Below are 19449 nucleotides of genomic sequence, written 5' to 3'. Positions count from 1 at the left end.
ACTCCTAATTCTGCACATAAGAAGGTCCCCAGAACAAGCCCTGCAAAACCCAAACCAAAACTGTGAAACTTTAGTAACATTAGGCGAGGGCTAGTTGCTGCTGGGAATAAGAAATGCATGTGAGAATAAAGTCATACTCTACTGTTCTCTAGAGAAGCTTGGGAACACTGAGTGGCCCTCTTAACATCAGGGACCACCTCCCTAATCCTGCAGGCACTGCAAGTGTGAATTGCACACACTGCTTTTTAGAGGCATGCTCAGTATCTAGCTTTTTTGGATGCTCCTTTGAGTTTCTACTGACAGGACAATCCTTGAGAAGAGCTTTAATACTTTTGCCTTAAGATTAGAGTCGAGGCAGAAACAACCTACTTTTTCTTTTCTCCAGGGCTGTATTTGTTACTCATCAGGGACAGTCTTTTGTGTAAATACTGTATTTCAGTTTCTTTCTCATGCTCTGTCCTCAGCTCATCATCTTCTTTTCCTGTCAGTGGGAAGGAAATGAAAAGCTTTTCAACATATATCTGTTTCAGATATCAATGGCCATTTTGTCATTAGTATTTTAATGCAGAGCTTTGAAGATCTCAGTGGCTTGGGTTCAACCCTGGAGTTCACGATAGACTTTTCTATTCAAGCCTTGAGAAGATTAGGCTCAGACTCTGTGGTAGTTACTGAGACTTGTTGGATTGCTGAGGAAAGCCTATCAGCTGATTGCACCTGGCCTGCAAGCTCTTTGCAGATCTGTTTCACTAATGCTGACCTAACAGATTCTATGTACGCTGAACTCATCGGTGCTTTCAGAACCTTAGTAGTAGGTAACGCCTGTAATGGCCTTGGTAGCTCAATTTTTCTTTTTGAGCACTGTGATTTGAAGATACTCAGCACTGCAGTAAGCACTCTCAGTTCTTTATGTGATGGAGAAATATGTGATGTGGTTTTGATAGGAAGAAAAGCACAAGTCAGGTTCCCAGGGCTGAATGTGACTGAGTCTGGTCATCACCTCAGAACTGTGCCATTAACAACAGCAGCAAGGACTTGCAACACCGAGGTGAACGGGCACTCGTAGTAAGAAGGCAAGGTGGGTGCTGTTGAAGGGGCACCTACATTTCATTCTCCTTAGGTGAAAGATGAGGCAGAAATGGCAGTACACAGCAGTGCTTAAAATACCTCTCAGACTGATTAATGAGCTGTCCTGATCAAGTTTTCTTTGCTGCTTCTTGTCCAATGCTTTCTGTCAGGCAAAAATGACACATTCTCAGTACAGGCGGGCAGACCCTTGTGAATTCTCTTTTTTTTGTGTGTGTGTGATTTGTATTTTCGTTTTTCAAACAAGATGTTGGGGTTTTTTTTGTTTCCTTCTTTTAATATTAAAGATATTAGAGATTCATGCAGTGGGTAAGAGAAGTGGATGGTTTGAAGTGCTGTCAAAGTGCAAGTTAGACAACAAAGCAAGAGTCTTCTTTCATTTACAGTCAGCTCAGTTGTTACTAGTAAAGAAGATGAAAACATTGTTTGGGTATCTATATAAATGGAGAGGGCTGAGAAAAAACCTGGTAGAATTCCTTACCTTAAAGTCCTAGAATCGCAGAAGTGTTAGTAGAAAGTGACTTCTAGAGGTTTTCTGGTCAAAGTCATTACTGAAAGAGTAGCTGATCTAGCTATGAACTGTTCCCTGAAAATGACAGCAATATTTGAAAGATAAAATCCTACTCATTTTTGTGAGGAAAGTTGTTCATCCTCATTCCAAGAAAATGTAAGGAAAGTGCTTTAAAACAACAGTGATGAACTACACTGCAAACAGTATGTTTTACTGCTGAATTACAGTTTAATTTCATTCTACATAGATACCATGTGATACAATCCCTAGACCATAATCTTTAGACCATAAGAAAATGGAGGCACTGTACAGTTTTTGTGAAGGGAAAACCAATAGAAATAGGTTTCTAAAAAGTGAAAAGTTGACAAATACTGGCAAAATACATCTTCAAGTATGCTTTATTTGCAGGTGATTAAAAAGATTTTTAGGCAAAAAACCTAGTCAATCTCATCCATGATGGAACATGATTTAGTGCCTAATGCCAGACAGACTGGAATATGGGTAGATAGGACCGATGATGCAGTTTTTGACGAATTACATGTGGTTAAATGGTCAGTATTCATATAGTAAAAAGACTTGATACATAGTATGAAGAATTATAAGCAGTTAATATTTTAACTATAAGCAGGAGATATTGTAAGAAAAACAAGGGGTGTAAGGGGGTGGGGAAGCTACAGACATCTTAGTAATATCAGAAGCCATAGACATCTTTTTAAAGACATTAGCTTGTTCCTGCAAATCACTGCACTCTTGAGAATAGTATTTGCAATTTATAGCTTATCTAAAACATCACCAAAAGGAAACACTAATTCTTATTTTTTTAAAAATTATTTTGTATTAAGAATCTTGCAAAGAACTGAAATATGGCATGGCCAAGAAACATGAATTACCCACCATTTCAGAGACTTTGCATTCATTACATTTAAATACTAGGTGTCTGATTTCAGAAGGTCTCATGCAAAATCCAGCTATAAAAACTCACCACAGAATATTTTCAAGGATAAAAAGCTAATGTTTTTTAAAGCTCTGACAGACATCCAGTTGTGAAGGTGAATTTTAAAACTAATGGTCCACATTTTCCAGAGGACATTCAAAAAGATAGTTGTTGAACTTTCTGTAAATACCCAGCTCTTATCTACACTTTGCATGGAATATTTACCAAAGCTGTAACTTTGGACAGTTAATGGAATATATCACTGCCTAGAGTAGTGCCAGAGGTAACATCATTATCTTTCCATAATTGCATAATGAGAATTAAATAATCACAAAACAAATTCCTATTATGAAATGACATTTTTTTTCTCATGTACAATATATATATTCATTTATATTGAATATAAGTCCAGTAATACTATCACAGTAATGTGCTGTAGTGGTCTTTCATAGTGAGAAAACTGCCCTAATCATCTTTAACATGCAAAGCTTGGAAGAACCAGAAATTCACAGTAAGTAGTACAATTTGTATATGCATCTTCTGCCATCCTAAAGTTAACCAGAACACTCAAGACTCTTGCTTATTTTTCCTATATGTTTGACAAAAGCTACAGTTCTGTATACTGTACATTCACAGTGGGATACCAGCCCCCTGTACTATCTGCAAGAAGGATCAGGTTACCACTTTCCATCAGAGTAAACATTCTAGTATTTAATACAATAATCTTGTGAACAGTAGTTCCTAGCTTGAAGTTCAGCAGTTCAAGACTTGATAAAATTCTCCTTTTCATCTCGCTGAAAGGTTTCTTGCTAGCGCATTTTGTAGTCATTAGATACTGACATTTCACATAGCTGTCCTTTAAAATCCAAGTCTACCGTGAAATCCAGGTCACGCTGTAAAAAGATTTAAATGTAACATGTAAGTAAGACCATAAGTTCAGTGTATGAATTCAGTTATCATTGCTTGGGTTGAAAAGACCTGCAGATTCAAGGGATACCTACTGTGGTTTATAACTTCTTTTGGTTTTAAATGTTGCTAACAATGAAAAAGCAGGATATAGGATGTGTAATAGCGTTCACCATACAATCTATGTCTAGGGCATATTTGTATATTCTTCTTAATGCTGATTTAGTGTCCTGGTTACAACTAGGGAGTTTCTGAAACGCTGTGCTGTCACACATATTCTATAACAATTTTTTAAGGGTATCCCCCATTCAGATGCTCTTGTTCTAGCGTAAAGGGCTTTCACACTAGGAGTTATTCCAGAACAGATCTAGTAAACTTCCTGTTGTAGAGAAACCCTCAGTCATTCTTTATCTTATAATGACATGTTTTTTGGAAAGAGGCACTACATAGCCCTACAAAACAAAGCTGTCTCCCTACAAGCTTTTGAAAGTCTTCATGTTTCAGAAGAACAAAGCACTAACAAATCCTTTTGAACCAAGGTAGTCTCTCTGTCTTATGATAACTATCAAGAACCCATTAATTTTAGCACCTAAATCTGCATTCAGGTGCTTACTGCTGTGTGAACAAATTTGATATATTTTCTTCATTTTTCCCTCAGAAGAAAATTGATAAATTCAACCCAAAAGAAAATGTTCCAGTTCCCCAAGCACAACATAAAGGTGGGAAACAGACTGTTTTCCTCTACTTTCACAGCAAGTGGTAGCTTCAGGAGTGAATGTGTTTGTTTTAATGCCAAGTTTATTTTGTGTTTATTTCTTCCCCTGTATCAACACTACTCTGAAAACCATATCCAATCTGTATTTGGTACAAAAAAGGAAGGCAATGAAATGTTAAGATTTGCTGCAGTCAACAAATGCAGTATTTCAACAATTACAACAACTGCATGGATGGATTATAATCAGGTTATTTTCATGGCTGTATGTTGTAATAGAAAATGAAGAGATTCTGCTCAAGGGTTTTGGCAGAAAATGGTGCCACTGTTTCTCCCAGAAGCCATACTTCTCATGTCTTGCTCTTATATACAGGCATGGGTCGTCCATCAGACCGTGTCTCATAGTCTCCTTACAAGTTAAAAGAAGCACTAAATAACGGACATACTTGGTGAGGGATTCAGCCCATGGCAGAGAAATTGAGGAAGCTTTCACCAGTTGTCATAGTGTGATATCCAATATCCATCATGCTTTAGCTTTAGTCTTAAATAAAACATCTGTATTTTCTGTGGAAAACCACAATTTTTAAACAAGCATATCACTTGATTAGTGAGCTCAAGTACATTTGATCAGTGAGTTCATACAGACATTAAGCTGAAATCTATTAATTTCCTAAAGGTTCTTAGGCACTGCATGGGAAATCTGGCCATAGATATGGAACTGAAGTACTCTTGATCATCCTGTATTGGCAGAAGGGATCTTACCGCTGATTTTAGTGATAGTATGAAGAGACCCTTGCTTACTTGTGTCACAAAATGTGAGCCAAGCTGATTGCAGAGGGCAACTGACTTGGTGATGTACTCGAATCATTTCTTCCTTCCCATGCTAGCTTGTTTGCAGGCTGAGTTCTGTGACATTAGCACTGCATTATCATTGCTGTTAGCAGCTTTGGTGAAGCTGTGACTAGAGCTCTTACTAATAAACATGAATTTACAGCCTTTAGCATGCTCATTGTTTTACTTATATGCACTTTATTTACTGTTGATTATAGTTTGTGATCAATAGAGTTGGAATTAGAATCAGTGATGCTGACTCACCACATTTTTTGCATTTGGTTTCATGGATATAGTCCCATAGATTTCTTCTCCTCGTCTCACAGTTAAATAGTCCTCTAAGTAGAAGACAGTTTGCTTCCAGTGAGTATAGGGAGCATCAGGTGCTAAAAATACATATGGGTATTATTTATAGAAATTTCATCTTTGCATTGCAAATCAAATTAAGACTTGGGAACAATTGAAAAAAGCCTTTCTTTAGAGAATAGAATTCTTTAATTTATATACTATATTAGCAAACATGCTTTACAACAACACAGTTCTCTTGACTGTCACTGGCTTGACTTCTGATTTTTACTGGAATATGTCAGATGTAAATCACACCCAGCAAGGACTCCGCAAAGCGGTTACTGGGATGGTAGGCACTTTTTTGATGCTTCCCTTTCAACCCACACACATTCAAATTGGGCAAATCAACGCTAAGTGCTTTGAAAGTCAGAAGTCTAAATTAATTCAAAAAACAATTACACAAAACCATAAAAGAAAGATTCATAAAAAAGCTATTAATCACAATGACACAGATGAAACCTTTGACTCATGATCCCAGAACAGGAGATTTTATAGTTTCCAGGAGGATACAGCTGGGGAAAGGGCACTTGCACTTTAACCTGTTTTTGGACTTTTTAAAGGCATATGCTATGGGCAATTTGCCAGAGATAGATACTGGTCTAAATTCACTTCTAGTCTTGCTTAGCAAAATCACTTTGATGACCTTCTGCTATTTCAGGGTTTTATTTTACTTTGTTTTTATTTCAGAGTTAAATTCAAATCTTTGAGCAGTGCTTAATGAACTAATGGTTACTTCTTGTTCCTAGCATTCTTGCAGTTAAGAGCATCTAGGAACCTAAGAATAGCTGTACAAGTTCGGAGACTTCCTCCTGACAAAAAAGCCTCCGATAAACGTATTTTTCTTCCATTTGTTTCTTCAGTCACTTTTTGATGCAGACATGGGCCCAATGTATTGAATCATGCTAATAATACCTTAGCACAGTTCAATAAAACAATGATCTCATTTCATTTCAACATCAAAGTTTAAAAAAGAAATTTGGCTTTAGAAATTGTGACTGGGGGAATAATGAAGCTTTTTTTAAAAACTGCCAGGACAGGAATTTTTAACAGTTCTTTTTTTTTCCCAAAATCCTAGAATCAGAAGACCAATGGAAAAAAACTTTTGTCAGAAACGGTGTTGGCAAACTGATATCTTCCAAAGGAAAAATATTTTACCAGCTAATTTCTGGCTATATGTCTAGACAGTTTTAATGACTGTTAATCTCAATGCCTAATTTCTTTCAGGAGTTCAGATCCAGAATCTGTTTTCCATTTGGACATGCTCTGTAAAATTTCTAATTGAAAACATGTTAGACCAAAACTAAGCTGAACTTTTATTTTAAATCATAACTGCTATCTTGTACACACAGATGTACATGTGCACATGCCCTTATGCAGAGCTATCTTCCTTAGAAAAGCCTGGCATATCTGGAAACTTGTGCTCCATGGACAGGGGGTGTGTGTGGAATGTAGGTGCAGGTCTTCAAGTCCATAAGGTCTTCATAATTAAAAAATGACATATCAGCGAAGTGGCACTTCCTCATGTCCTACAAACTTGGATATTTTACTGAATTGAGTAGAGCTCTGCCAACAGACACTAGCTGGGAACCCAGACCAGTCTTCTAGACAGTGGTGTCTACTCCTTCAGTTACAGAAGGCCAAACAACCTTTTTATGATAGAGTTACTTCTTCTGCACCTACCTTATCATGATGTGCTGAACAGAGGCAGAGAACCACTTCCCTCAACCTCCTGTCTACACTCATGCTCATACAGGTCAGGATGATTGGCCAGATTTGCTGCAAAGGCATACTTCTGACTCACGTTCAGTTGTTGCTCACCAGAATCCAAGAGTCTTTTCCAACAAAGCTGATTTCTATCCAGTTGGCCTAAGCAATAGCATGGAGTTGTTTGGTCCCAGCTGCAGGACTTTGCATCTGGCTTTGCTGAACTTTATAAGGTTCTCATCAGCCCATTTCGAACCTGCATAGGTCTCTATAAATAGCAGCCCTTTCTCTCCAGCCTCTTCTCCTCCCAACTTGGGATCATCCACAGATTTGCTGAGATTGCACTCTATCCCATTATTCAGGTCGTTAATAAAGATGTGGAATAATACTGACCTCACTGTAGGTCACCTGTGGGATGCTACTAATAGCTGGCCTCTGGTTTGACTTTGCTGACTGACACATTTTGAGCCAATTTTTCACCTGTGTTATTGTTCACTTATCCAGTCTGTATCTTACCAGTATAGCTGTAAGGATGCTATGCAAGGTTGTATAAAAGGCCTTGCTAATGTGAAGGTGTACAACAGCCATTGATCTCCCCTCATCTATACAGCTAGTCATCTAGAAGGCAGTCAGGTTTGTCAGGTATAATTGGCTTTGGTAAATCCATGCTAACTGTTCTCAATCACCTTCTTGTCCTTCATATAGCTGGAAATAGTTTCCAGGTGGATTTGTGTCATAACCTTCCCAGGAACTAAGGTGAGATTGACTGGCCTGTAGTTCCATGGATCTTGCTTACTGAACTTCTTGAAGATGGGTGTGATAGCTGCCTTCTTCTAATCATCAAGAAGCTTCCCCCATCACCATGAACTTTTAAAGATGTTAGAGGGTAGACTTACAATGACATTGACCAGCACCCTCAGCATGCTTGGGTGCCTCCTGTCTGGTCCTATAGACTTGTTTAAGGTTCTGTAGTCCTGATGGCACGCCTTGAGGCACAACTCATGTGCTATCAGTTCATGGTTTAAAAACCCTTCTTCTCCAATGGCTGGAAGGCACCCCTCCCATTATTTTAGATACTTTGAATAACAGTTAACCCCTCCACATAAATAGTACTTGTCTTAGTGCAATTAGAGTGGCACCACACGGGACCCAGACGAAACTCTGGACCAAGTACTGTGCAAAAGAGTCACAACCAATTGGTTCCCCCAGGCTTCAGAGTGGTCCCTAAATCTTCCATAATTGGTGATATGGCTGTAGCCTCATTTGCATCAAAGAAGGCCAGAGTGAACTTTGGTCTTAGAAGCCCTTGTCAAAAACACACAAACAACTTGAGCATGGACTTGAAAATCTTAAGAACTTGACTTTGCAGAGATGTCTGGCTAGCAGCTCTTCTCCATCTGCATACAACGGCATCCAACCTTTTTTATTTGGTGGGCCATACAGCCTCCTGGAGAAGTTGGTTACTGAAGTAAGACATTCAGAGAATTGGCAGTAAAGCAAAGAAAACCATTCAATGGGAGAAATGTCGCATTTGCCAAGTGGCAGGAGACAGAATTTGGAGACATAGGAAGCCTCTTCAAGCAAGCCTCAAAGGAGGCTGAGCCACCAGCAGCTAAGAGATCTAGTTGCAGAAAGAATGATAAGAAAGGGCAAGCCTTCAAAGCTGGAAGGATTCTAGAAGGGCAGTGTATGACTAAGCATTCAGAAGCAGCCTGTGGGAGCTACAGATAGTTTAAAGAAAGTAGGTTTTCAGGCACTGCTGATGAACTCCGTTCTTGATAGAGGTTCAGAAATATTGGAGATTGTGACTCCTTTCCCCTCTTTTTTATGACAGGTAGGCACACAATACCTTGTATATATACTTGCAAGTTGAGGTGGGTCTGCAAAAACCTCTCTGTAAGAAAAACACTATGCCAAACTTGGTATCTGCCCTAGGCTTTTGTCCAAATGTAGCCTCTTCTCCCTAAGAGTATTTAACCTTTCTCCTTCCTCAAGTTCTCACTTCCTGTGTGCTAAGGGAAGATAAGCCCACCTGTGGTGGTCTTGCAGAACATTTTCTAAGTGCCTGAGTGAGCCCTCTTCATTCCATACACCCAAGAGGCAAGAAGAGTCAAAAAGTCCTCATCCCAGCCACCTTTTGCTATACTGATACTGGAGCAAGTCTATGTCTACTCCACAGACAATGCCTTGCAGTAACATAACAGGTCCTTTTCCTTGCTACTTTTGATGCCTACTCACTGGGATGTCTAAGAGTCAAGCCAAGAATGGCTGGGTTTGAGGGCCAGATATGCTGATGGGACACATCTGACTAGAAAACATTAATCAAATAGCCTAATCTATTCAACGGATGTTTCTTAAAACATGCATGTTCATATGCACACATAAACCAGAAACACATTCCATTATTCCTTTGCAGATGAAGCCACATTTTCAATGACATAAAAGACCTTTCATGTAGTTCTGGGAATATAAGAAGACCTCCTTTACTAAGGTAGGTTTCAGTTAACATCACAACACAGTAACTACACCCTTCATTCGAACCTATTTTTTACAAAAAACTGGAGGTTTGACTATATTACCTTTTAAAAAAGATTAATGGCCTGCCTTCTGCTGAAAAAAAACCAGCCTTCTGTGGAAAAATCAAATGCCTAAAATGTAAACTGTTTTCCACCTTAGATAATTTTGTTCAGCACAAACCCAGAAATATTAACACTTCAGGATACTACTGCAGTGCCTCACAGATTGTTCACATCTACGCTTTGTTCCCCAGCACATACCGATGCCTGTCATGGTGTGGGCAATACTGTAGTATAACACATTTATGGAATGACCAGGGAAACACAGTTACTGAAAAACATAATACGAGGCACCAAATAACATCATCCATATAGTTATACTTCTAGAATCAAATATAAATATTTTAACAAAGTACTTTGAGCCTTGAATCTCACGTAAGGGGTTAAGAGCTCCTGTGAAAAAAGAGATTTCTAATCATATTTAGAAGCTGGCAGCTCTCACGAGAGTGAGCGACTGATGAGTTGTGGGCTGGGCCAGGAGTAACGGCAGCCACCCCCCACTCCCACAACAGGCAGCCCCAAGGAGCACCAGCCACCAGGAGCGTGGTGACCAGAGCGGGAAAACAGGGCCTGGTGAGGCAGTTTGCACAGAAGGGTGCGCAGGGAGGGCAGCTCTGCAAAGGAGGGGCATTCCACTGGCCGAGCAGAGAGGCTTAAGTTCACCTAACCCAGCAGTGGGCACCATTCAGGTGGTTCCTCAGGGGTCGGTGTTGGGACCAGTGACGTTTAACATCTTTGTTGGGGGCATGGACAGTGGGATCGAGCGCACCCTCAGCAAGTTTGCTGACGACACCAAGTTGTGTGGTGTGGTCGACACGCTGGAGGGAAGGGATGTGCCATCCAGAGGGACCTGGATGGGCTGGAGAGGTGGGACCATGCAAACCTCATGAGGTTCAACAATGCCAAGTGCAAGGTCCTGAACATGGGTCGGGGCAATCCCAAGCACAAATACAGGCTGGGTGATGAGTGGACTGAGAGCTGGAGAAGGGCTTGGGAGTAGTAGTGGATGGAAAACTGACTATGAGCCAGCAATGTGCACTTGCAGCCCAGAAAGCCAACCATGTCCTGGGCTGCATCAAGAGAAGTGTGGCCAGCAGGTCGAGGGAGGGGATTCTGCCCCTCTACTCTGCTCTTGTGAGACCCCACCTGCAGTGCTGTGTCCAGCTCTGGGGCCCCCAACAGAAGAAGGACATGGACCTGCTCGAGTGGGTTCAGAGGAGGCCGTGAAGATGGTCGGGGGGCTGGAGCACCTCCCCTGTGAGGACAGGCTGAGAGAGTTGGGGTTGTTCAGCCTGGAGAAGAGAAGGCTCCAGGGAGACCTTATAGTGGCCTTCCAGTACTTAAAGGGGGCTACAGGAAAGCTGGGGAGGGACTCTATCAGGGAGTGTAGAGATAGGATGAGGGGTAACAGTTTTTAAACTGAAAGAGGGAAGATTTAGATTTGATATAAGGAAGAAATTCTTCACTGTGAGGGTGGTGAGACACTGGCACAGGTTGCCCAGAGAAGCTGTGGCTGCCCCCTCCCTGGCAGTGTCCAAGGCCAGGTTGGACGGGGCTTTGAGCAACCTGGTCTAGTGGAAGGTGTCCCTGCCCATGGTGGGGGGGGGGGTGGAACTAGATGGTCTTTCAGGTCCCTTCCAACTCAAACTATTCTATGATTCTATAATCAACTTACATTAGGTCCCATTTACACCTGTTTGAGATGTGTAATGGTGCTAATTGCAATCAGCACCAGCTGTAATTTGTTGTTCTTGTCATTAAAGCAGTCATAAGGGGGTTTTTTTTCTCACAACACTGGCTGGTTTATTCACTCTGGTAAACAATGCCTTATAGGAATGGAGTTACTCCTTTAAGTATCTGCTCACTAAGGTAAGTTAGAGTTTCACATTTGAGTTGTTAGAGCTGTTTTACATAAGCAGTACGTGTGTTGTTAGATCTTGGAAAAATATGATGGTTTTGTTCTAGACTCTGAGACAAGCAAGAGCTTTTATTGAGTTTTGGATTTCGGGGAAACTAGGATGCAGAGTTGCTATCTCTCACTGAGCCAACAATTCCCTGTCTAATCTGAGAAACTTGTCACAGGATTTACATATAACTAGTGATGGGCATAAAGTCCTGGGTCATAATTTGTGCTGAAATCCAAGCTTGGTAGTCATTGTGAAATCTTGCCCTGATGTTTTGGCAGAATTACTACAAGCAGCTGTCCTTTCCTCATCCTGCTCACTTCCCCCAAAATGACAATAATTTTTATCACTGAAATTCAAACCTGGTGTTACACTAAACCTTTGTGTACCATCAGACCAGTATCACTGATATAGCAATAGAAATGAAATGAAAAGAAATACAGATTACCTGTAGAAAATCCCATCTTCTTGTGGCACTTTGTAAATTCAATATTAAAATACGTGACCAAGGCATGAATGTAATCATTACGCTGAATTTGGAGGCAGAATGCAGAAGTAAATGCCAGTTCTTCAGTCTTCACTGTATAAATATCTACTTCCTGTTTTGAGGAGAAAGAAAAAGGCATTTACATGCAGATGTCTGTGACTAAGGTAAATGTTAAGTGATGTACTTAAGCATTTTATTTAATGATCAGCAACAAAGACAACTGGCAGCCCTTTAACACTGTAAGAAATCAGTGGTACATTTGAATATATCAAATCATCAGCAAATGATCCAGTTATGTGACTAAGTTGACAGAGTGTGATAAGAGAGACCACTCACAGAAGAGTGTGTGCCCTTGGGAATGGCAGGGAGGGGCTGCGGGAGCTGGAGGAAATCAAGGTAAAATGTGCTTTGACAAATATAGGCACAATGGATGTTGAAAGAGAAATATAGGTCCCAGTTCTAAGATGTTTTGTCATCGGGGACTGTCAGCTTGAGGAAAGATGGCAGAGTTGAGTTTTTAATAAGAATAAACCTCTGACTTGTTTGAGCATCTCTGGAAAGGAATGTGACTGTGTCAAGAAGTCCAAACATTTGAGGCATGACAGGGGCGTGCTTTTTGCCAATAATGCTTTCTAGTCCTGTGTCAGATGACCAATTCCAATTAGTAAGCACAGGGATCTTACTCTTAAACTAGACAGAAGCAAATAATGTAAATCGTACTACGCCTTGATTGCAGTAGTTGGGAGCAATGATGTAGTCTCCAAGACTGATTATTTCCATCAATATTTAAATCTCACTGTTCAAGGCTTAAACTAAGGTTTTTTTAGATGGATCTGATTTCCCCAGCTAGGTATTGCTTTTACTTGGGTTGTTTCCAAAACTTGTAGTCGTGTTAGGGAGGATACTAAGTCTGAAATACTATTAATTGTATTCTAATGCTATGGGAAATGTTTCCTATCAGTGCACTTTCTGATATCCTCCTAAGCGTATCTAGCTTCACTGTCCTTATTGTCTTTGTCAGGGCATATTTGGCAAGAGCCAGATATGCCCCAAATATTTTTCTCTCTATTATTCGGAAGGTCAGTATTAACAACCAAACTGCTCATGCACACAGAGAAATAGAAGCTTTGTAGGCAGAAATCCAAATTTCCTTTACCACCATAAGCCAGGAACCATATCACCGACCTCACCAGCATTAATTCAGACTCACTGCAAATCTGGAGAGCAGAGTCTAGAATGTCCATTAGAGGGCTCTTTTGGGCTCTTTCAGGGCACAATAGAGGGCTCTTTTAGCAATTGCATTCTATAATCTAAGAGAAGTCTGCAAAAAATAGACATCCAAAGTTGCAGCCATATTTCAGTTACTGAGGTCTTTCCATGGACCACATATCATGTGTTTCTGAGACTTAGAAAGCTTATGGTGAGATGATTTAAGCAAGCTATAGTTTTGGCTTGTCCGATTATCAATATTGTTCAAGAATAACTTAACCATAATGAAAATTATTCTACATTGCGATTGCACCCTGAGTCACTAATGTTTATAAGTGACCCATGCTTATAAATGGTCATTTAAAGCCGTGATAGCCTTAAAATGTTTGGGTTGTGGGGTTGGTTTTTTTTTCCACAACAGATAAAAAGAAAAAAGCACACTAGGAAAAAGAATTTCTGAAGTCTCCTGGCAGACTTCCATAGCAGCCTGCAAAATTTGCTTTGACAAGCTAGACTGGACTGGTGGGTGGTAGCTGCAGATTTCTGCAATTTTTGGTGGCTTCTTCGTGGTATCACTGTGGGGAAATTGTGAATTAAGTCCAATGATGAGGCCCATAAAAGGGATGTAGCTCCCTCTCTCTGAGCTGTATTGGCTCTGCAGGGTAAAGTGGAATCAAAAGCAGTAGGAAGTATTTTCATTAGAGAAGTTAGTGGAAATGTCTCAGAAGTGTTGAACTATGCAAGATATGAGACAAATGTGGGGTTTTTTATTATTTAATATAGTTTTGAAACTGGCCTGATCCTGTTTTGGTGATCTCTTTGAATCGTAGTCTGGCTACTATATATTATTATATTAAATGTCATTGCTCATTGAATGTTAATTAAAGCTAACAACACAGGGGACAAATGCTATCTTTGCATAAAATAAGTGAGAAAAGTAATAATTTACCAAATTTTATTTAGATTTCAAAACCAACAACAAAATGGGCATAGTTAAGCAGGGATCTGATCAAAATACAGTTCTTAATTATACTAAAAAAATGTGTTAAGCTGAGCAACAATAAAAGTGTCAGAATTATGAGCTAAATAAGGAGGTCCAGACTGTGGTTGACACTGCATGAAAGACCATGAGACATCCCATACTACATGTCCCTGTTGCAGAGACACACAGAGGTCCAGTTTTCACATTCACTGCATAAAGAATGGTTCTTGGGCTGTCCTGTGGCACAAATTGCTTTAGGACTGAGCAAATGATGTATAGAAAATCACTTAGAATCACAGGGATGGCGACAATGAGGTTGAAAAGCAAGTGTTGCCAGCTGCTGTGTATTTCTTGAGTTGTATCACCCTAGCTGAAGGCAACCTAACTCATGAGAGAAACAGCCCTGAATCAGCTTCACTGATGAGAAAATCCCGACTTGCTGCCTGACCCATTTCCTCATGTGAATCGTAAAGCGATACCACCGCACCTCTTTTCTGATCTCCTTCCCAGCCAGTCAGCTTACGCAGCGAGGATTGTGTGAGCATGGAGGTAAAGATTCAAACCTCAATGAATGCCTGGTTTTGGTGGGGGGGGGTTCGTTTGTTTGTTTTTTGGTTTGGGGTTGGGGTTTTTTCCCCCTTCCTCTCTCCCATTGCACCAGCTGTCTTGGTTTGAACAAAGAGGGAAATGGTCACCCCAACACAGGATGTGATGGTGAAGGCAGTGCTGATCACAGCAGGCCAAGGCGCTGAACTGATGTAGAAGCCGGAGGACAGGCGGCATTGGTACAAGCAGTATTGCCAGCTTCAGGAAAAGGATTGATCTGAAGGCTGAGAGTAAAACTAATTGCTAAGGAAGGGAAAACCAGGAAACCCTCTTTTCTGACAAGCACTGAGAAAATGACCTACATTGTCAGATGCACACATGCATGCACATGTGAGGGGAACACTGAATGCAAGTCAGCCCCCAGAACACATTCACTTTTCAAAAAGAAAAATATTTTTCTTTTTTCTTGTCTTTAACGAGTGCAGAGAACTAACAGTATTAATGTGGGGAGAGAAGAAACAACATTAAATTCTGGGTGTTTCAGGGGAGCAGTGAAAGGAAGAATGGAGTATCTGAGATTGTTTTGACTAGATATTGCAGTGTTGTTGGTTCTCTATTAGATGGAATAACAGGGAAGCAGGTATAGCTATGGCTTCGTGATAACAGAGACCTCAGCTTCCTGCCAGGGCTGCTTTTCTGCCATCTTTTCCTGTTTGCACAAAAGGAAATGCTTGAAAATTACTAGGGTGTTGTTTGTGGGGGTTTTTTTTGGAGCGCAGGGAGGAATAGGTGGAGTTAAACCTGAGGATGCTGAAAGGAAAGAGTGTGGGGAGAACTGTTGGAAAGGAAAGAGTGACAGGGAAAGTCACTTAGGAAAGGGAAGGGAGATTTTCATGTGGAGAAGAGAGTAGAGAAGAAATATGAGAAAAAAAGAGCAGTGTTTGAAGAAAGATGGAAAATGAGTGTCACAGGTGCCTCTTGCTTCACTTTAGCAGAAGCTGGGAGAAAGAAATGTGATTAGGGAGTTCACTGAAGTTGCAGTGGAGCAAGAGAAAAGTCTCATGAGGACTGCCTTGTCCTAAACCTCATGGGTCAACATTACTATGGGAGAGGAACATGGGACTCATTGGAGCTCACAGACAAGTGCCTCACCTGTGTGGTTGGAGCTCTCTGAGCAACAGTACCTTCCTGCAGAAAATACTGCAGGTCCTTTGAAATAAGGCTTCATATAGATGAATCATTTCCAAACCAGCAAAAATTTCTCAAAGAACTGGGTATTTGAGCACATAGGTCAATGCTTTTTTGCTATTATGCTCTGTTCTCTGATAAACAAGAATGTTGCATATTTTTTTTTCTGCAGGGAAGGCAGTTTGTGCTTTAAGTAGCATTGAACTGTATAATCTTAAAGTGGTGTGTGACCTGCAGGAGCTTTAAACTGTTCCTGGAAAGTGTGGGACAAATGGGAGCATAAAAGTAGATTGATTTCTTTGTTTGGTTCTTTCTCTGTGGCTAGGTAGGGGAGGATATTCAGGAAAGTTCAACTGTATTTTTTTATTACAAACTGAACGTGGCATGTTCTTCATTCTTGTTTGGTTTTGTGAGTTTTTGCCACTCTCATTGCAGGTTTTTCTACAGCTGTGTGAACAATTGATTTATTGTTGTTGTAGTCCCTGGTGCTGACACCAAGTAAAAATTAACTTTTGGGTCACCCCAAACCCATTTGTATTTCTCTATTGTTCAAGGGGATCAGAGAAGAAAACACAACTCTCTTACTGAGTTTGAAACAAACTTTCCCAATTTTTAAGGCAATGTTACTGAGAGCAGTAGGCCCTCAGAAGGACGCTTGTACACCTTTCCTGAGATCAGTTATTGACTGGTGGTTTGAAGATGTTTTGGTCCCACTACCCTCCCTGGCTGATCTGGTTTGGAATTTAAACAGAAGACTCCTACTTGCCAAGAAAATTCCTATGCCCCTGGAATATATTTAAGAGATCGTTCAAAGGGGAATTGCTTCCACAAGAGAGGAGATGCTGTATTCCCTGCATGCTCCACCCCCAGTGCACCCGTGGCTTAGTGGCTAGAGTTTCTTGAAGAGTTCAAGGCTTGGGTTACATCCAGTTCCTGAAGAGTACAAATGAGGAAATTTTACTCAAGTCTCCAGCATTCTAGATGTGTCATGGTTACATAGCATGCAGGGGTTGATGTCTTATTTTGATGATTTTTGTAGAACAATTCAGATCATTTAAATTGGGAATTGGAATAACTGCAGAAGCACAGGGCTCTGACTGGTCTGTCAGGAATGCATCTAGTGACTAGTTCATCTACTGACTTATGTACAGGAAACCTGGACTCATCTGGTAGGCACCCTAAGTTAGCTGAATTTGAGTTGAATACACCCCTAACAAATCCCTTTGTGAATCTAATATGAATAAGCTGTGCCATCTTGAAATGCTATAGTAAAACATTTGAATAATTAAACATTATTGCTTTGTTTATTCTCAAATGTTTTCTTATGCTAATATTATTCTCTAAATTCACAAATATTTTCAGGATCAAAGAAATGCACTTTATAGAAATATACCATGTGCAAAAGTAAATTAAATTAGAAAAAAGAAATGCAGCCTCAGTTTTTCCTGCTTCCATATTGCTATCTTGAACAGAAGTCTCCCTCCTTCCTGTCTTTCATTGACAATTTTCTCTTTTTTTTAGTGATTAGTTGTGAGATTAGGGACAGATTCTGGAATGGAGAGTGTTTTCTGCTTGTGTAGTTATTACCCGCTTTGCTCCCAAGGTGCCATTACATGGTAAAGCACCATTCAGTGTATGGACAAAAGATGTCAGGCCATGTAGAATTAAATCGGTGCAGATGGACTGTGCATGCATATGTACTCACACAGAGTTTCTACTTCTGTTCCTTTTTGCTGCTTTCAGTAAAGGTTCTGCAGACTAAAGGTATGTCTTTCCTTTTTGCATATGGGGATACTTAATGCCTTGTTTGTTACTGGCAAAAAGTGAAAGGGAAAAATTAGAAATGAGTCTTTGGGATAAATGAGCATACTCTTGGATTCATGGACCTGATTTTTACCACTGCTATTGACGTGGACAGCCTTATTAATAACAGTACTCCCACATGAGGAGGACTGCTTCACATGGAAGGAATTTTAGAACCTTCATGTGTTCCTGCAGGCTATGGATTCTTAACCTGGTCTTGTGAACAGGGAGTAGTGACCCTTCTGTCTTATATATAGAACAGGGTACAAGCTAACCTCTGGCTGCAGATGTTGGGGCTGGAGAGCACAGTAACATTCTGGATAAGGCTAAGAATTAGGAAGTTATACAAATAAATTAGGTTCCAATTTTGATATGCTCTGGAGTAAATTAGAGTTATTTCATCAGAGCTGACCAATTCAGAAACAGATGCTTCAGTCTTTTTTTTATTGCAAACAGAATCAATTTACTCCTTTTCCTCAGCAGCATTCCATCAGTAATTTCCAACCTCTACTTACAAGAAGGTAGGGCAATTAATATCTAAATACACTATGTCCATATTTTTCCAGTATTTGCACATGTATAATTTGTAAGAGTATTAAGTTACAGTAGCAGTAGCCAGATGAGTACAGCGTCACAAGGAGAATCTTGCTTTTGGGTATTCCATAAGTGATAGAGGTATCAATGTTCTCGCTTAGCTCAGGTGACAGTATTGGGCATGTGCAACATACTAGTACTGCCTAACTTAAAACTGCACAATTTTCCTTCTTGGTGTAATAGCATTTTATGATGATGGCTTCAGCAGCTAGTTAGAAGCATACAAAGATAAAACATAAGTAGCAGGTCTCCAAAGAATCCTACAGTTAGGTGTAAACATTCATAATTAGGTATATTTGGAATTACCAAACCTTTATTAAACAGGCATTGGTCACCACTTGCTTTGGATCTACTATGTCCACCAAAGGCTCCTTCATGGCAACATCCCTAATACAGGTCATGTCAAAGCCGTACACATTCTCCCACCCTGTCAATGCAAATGGATGTGTCAAAGATTAGCAGTAATAATCAAAATATTTTTTGTTTCTCAAAGCATCTTTCATTTGAAAGACCTTCTACCATCCCCTAACTTTCAGCTCTCTTTGCTCTCTGCCCCAGTTGTCTATGTCATCATTGATATTGTACAGATAATGCAGTTGTGGCAAAATAACCTCTCAATGTAAATCTTTGAACAAGTGGCCCTTGTTTTCTGGTGTTCCCAAAATCGTGTTATATGAGATTTGTCGATGATTTTCATGGCTTCAGACATTTGAGAGTGTTGTCCAAAATCATGTAATATGTCAGGTTGAGACTTGGGAATAGCTGCTAAGGTTAACCTATCCTTTCCTATCCGTTCTGGTTAATACTTCCTTTTTTTATAGACTGCTATTCAATCAGCAGTTTGCATGCTCTTAATTATTTAAGTAGTCTTATTTTCAGCAAGTGAATTACTGACAGGAGTGGACTTAGAGGTATGTTTCAATATCTGGGGCACCCAAGTTTTAATCTGCATGTACATCATGACAAAAAACCAAGATGTCCACTTTCTAAAAGACTTAAAGCCATGCTGATCTTCTGATTGTTCAGATAAATGCTTCTTATCTTGCTGAGGGTTTTTTTTCCTTTTATATTTCTTGAACAAAATGAAAACATTGAAACATTGAAAAGTACACTGGCTTTGCTTTTAAGATT

The 19449-nt window shown here is 40.0% G+C and overlaps 1 protein-coding gene and 1 long non-coding RNA gene across 5 annotated transcripts in view; both read right to left on the bottom strand.

Annotated features, from left to right (window-relative positions):
- LOC141944780 (uncharacterized) overlaps positions 1–19449 on the bottom strand; it is a 196901-nt gene that overhangs the window by 40712 nt on the left and 136740 nt on the right. The gene's annotated exons all lie outside the window — the stretch shown is intronic.
- PRMT8 (protein arginine methyltransferase 8) overlaps positions 1801–19449 on the bottom strand; it is a 72225-nt gene continuing 54576 nt past the window's right edge. For 3 of the 4 annotated variants that reach the window (XM_074871941.1, XM_074871940.1, XM_074871942.1), the window contains 4 exons: positions 18630–18745; positions 11958–12108; positions 5242–5363; positions 1801–3421 (listed from right to left, as the gene is read on the bottom strand). In XM_074871941.1, the coding sequence (XP_074728042.1) occupies positions 3338–3421; positions 5242–5363; positions 11958–12108; positions 18630–18745 (473 nt within the window). In that variant the 3' untranslated portion in view covers positions 1801–3337. The remainder of the gene's footprint in view (positions 3422–5241; positions 5364–11957; positions 12109–18629; positions 18746–19449) is intronic. The other variant, XM_074871943.1, reaches the window with a different exon arrangement.

The sequence above is a fragment of the Strix uralensis genome, chromosome 5 (assembly GCF_047716275.1).
Source record: "Strix uralensis isolate ZFMK-TIS-50842 chromosome 5, bStrUra1, whole genome shotgun sequence".
Classification (NCBI taxonomy): Eukaryota; Metazoa; Chordata; class Aves; order Strigiformes; family Strigidae; genus Strix; species Strix uralensis.
Note: the sequence above shows the minus strand (reverse complement) of the source record. Positions and strands in the feature narration are given on the sequence as shown.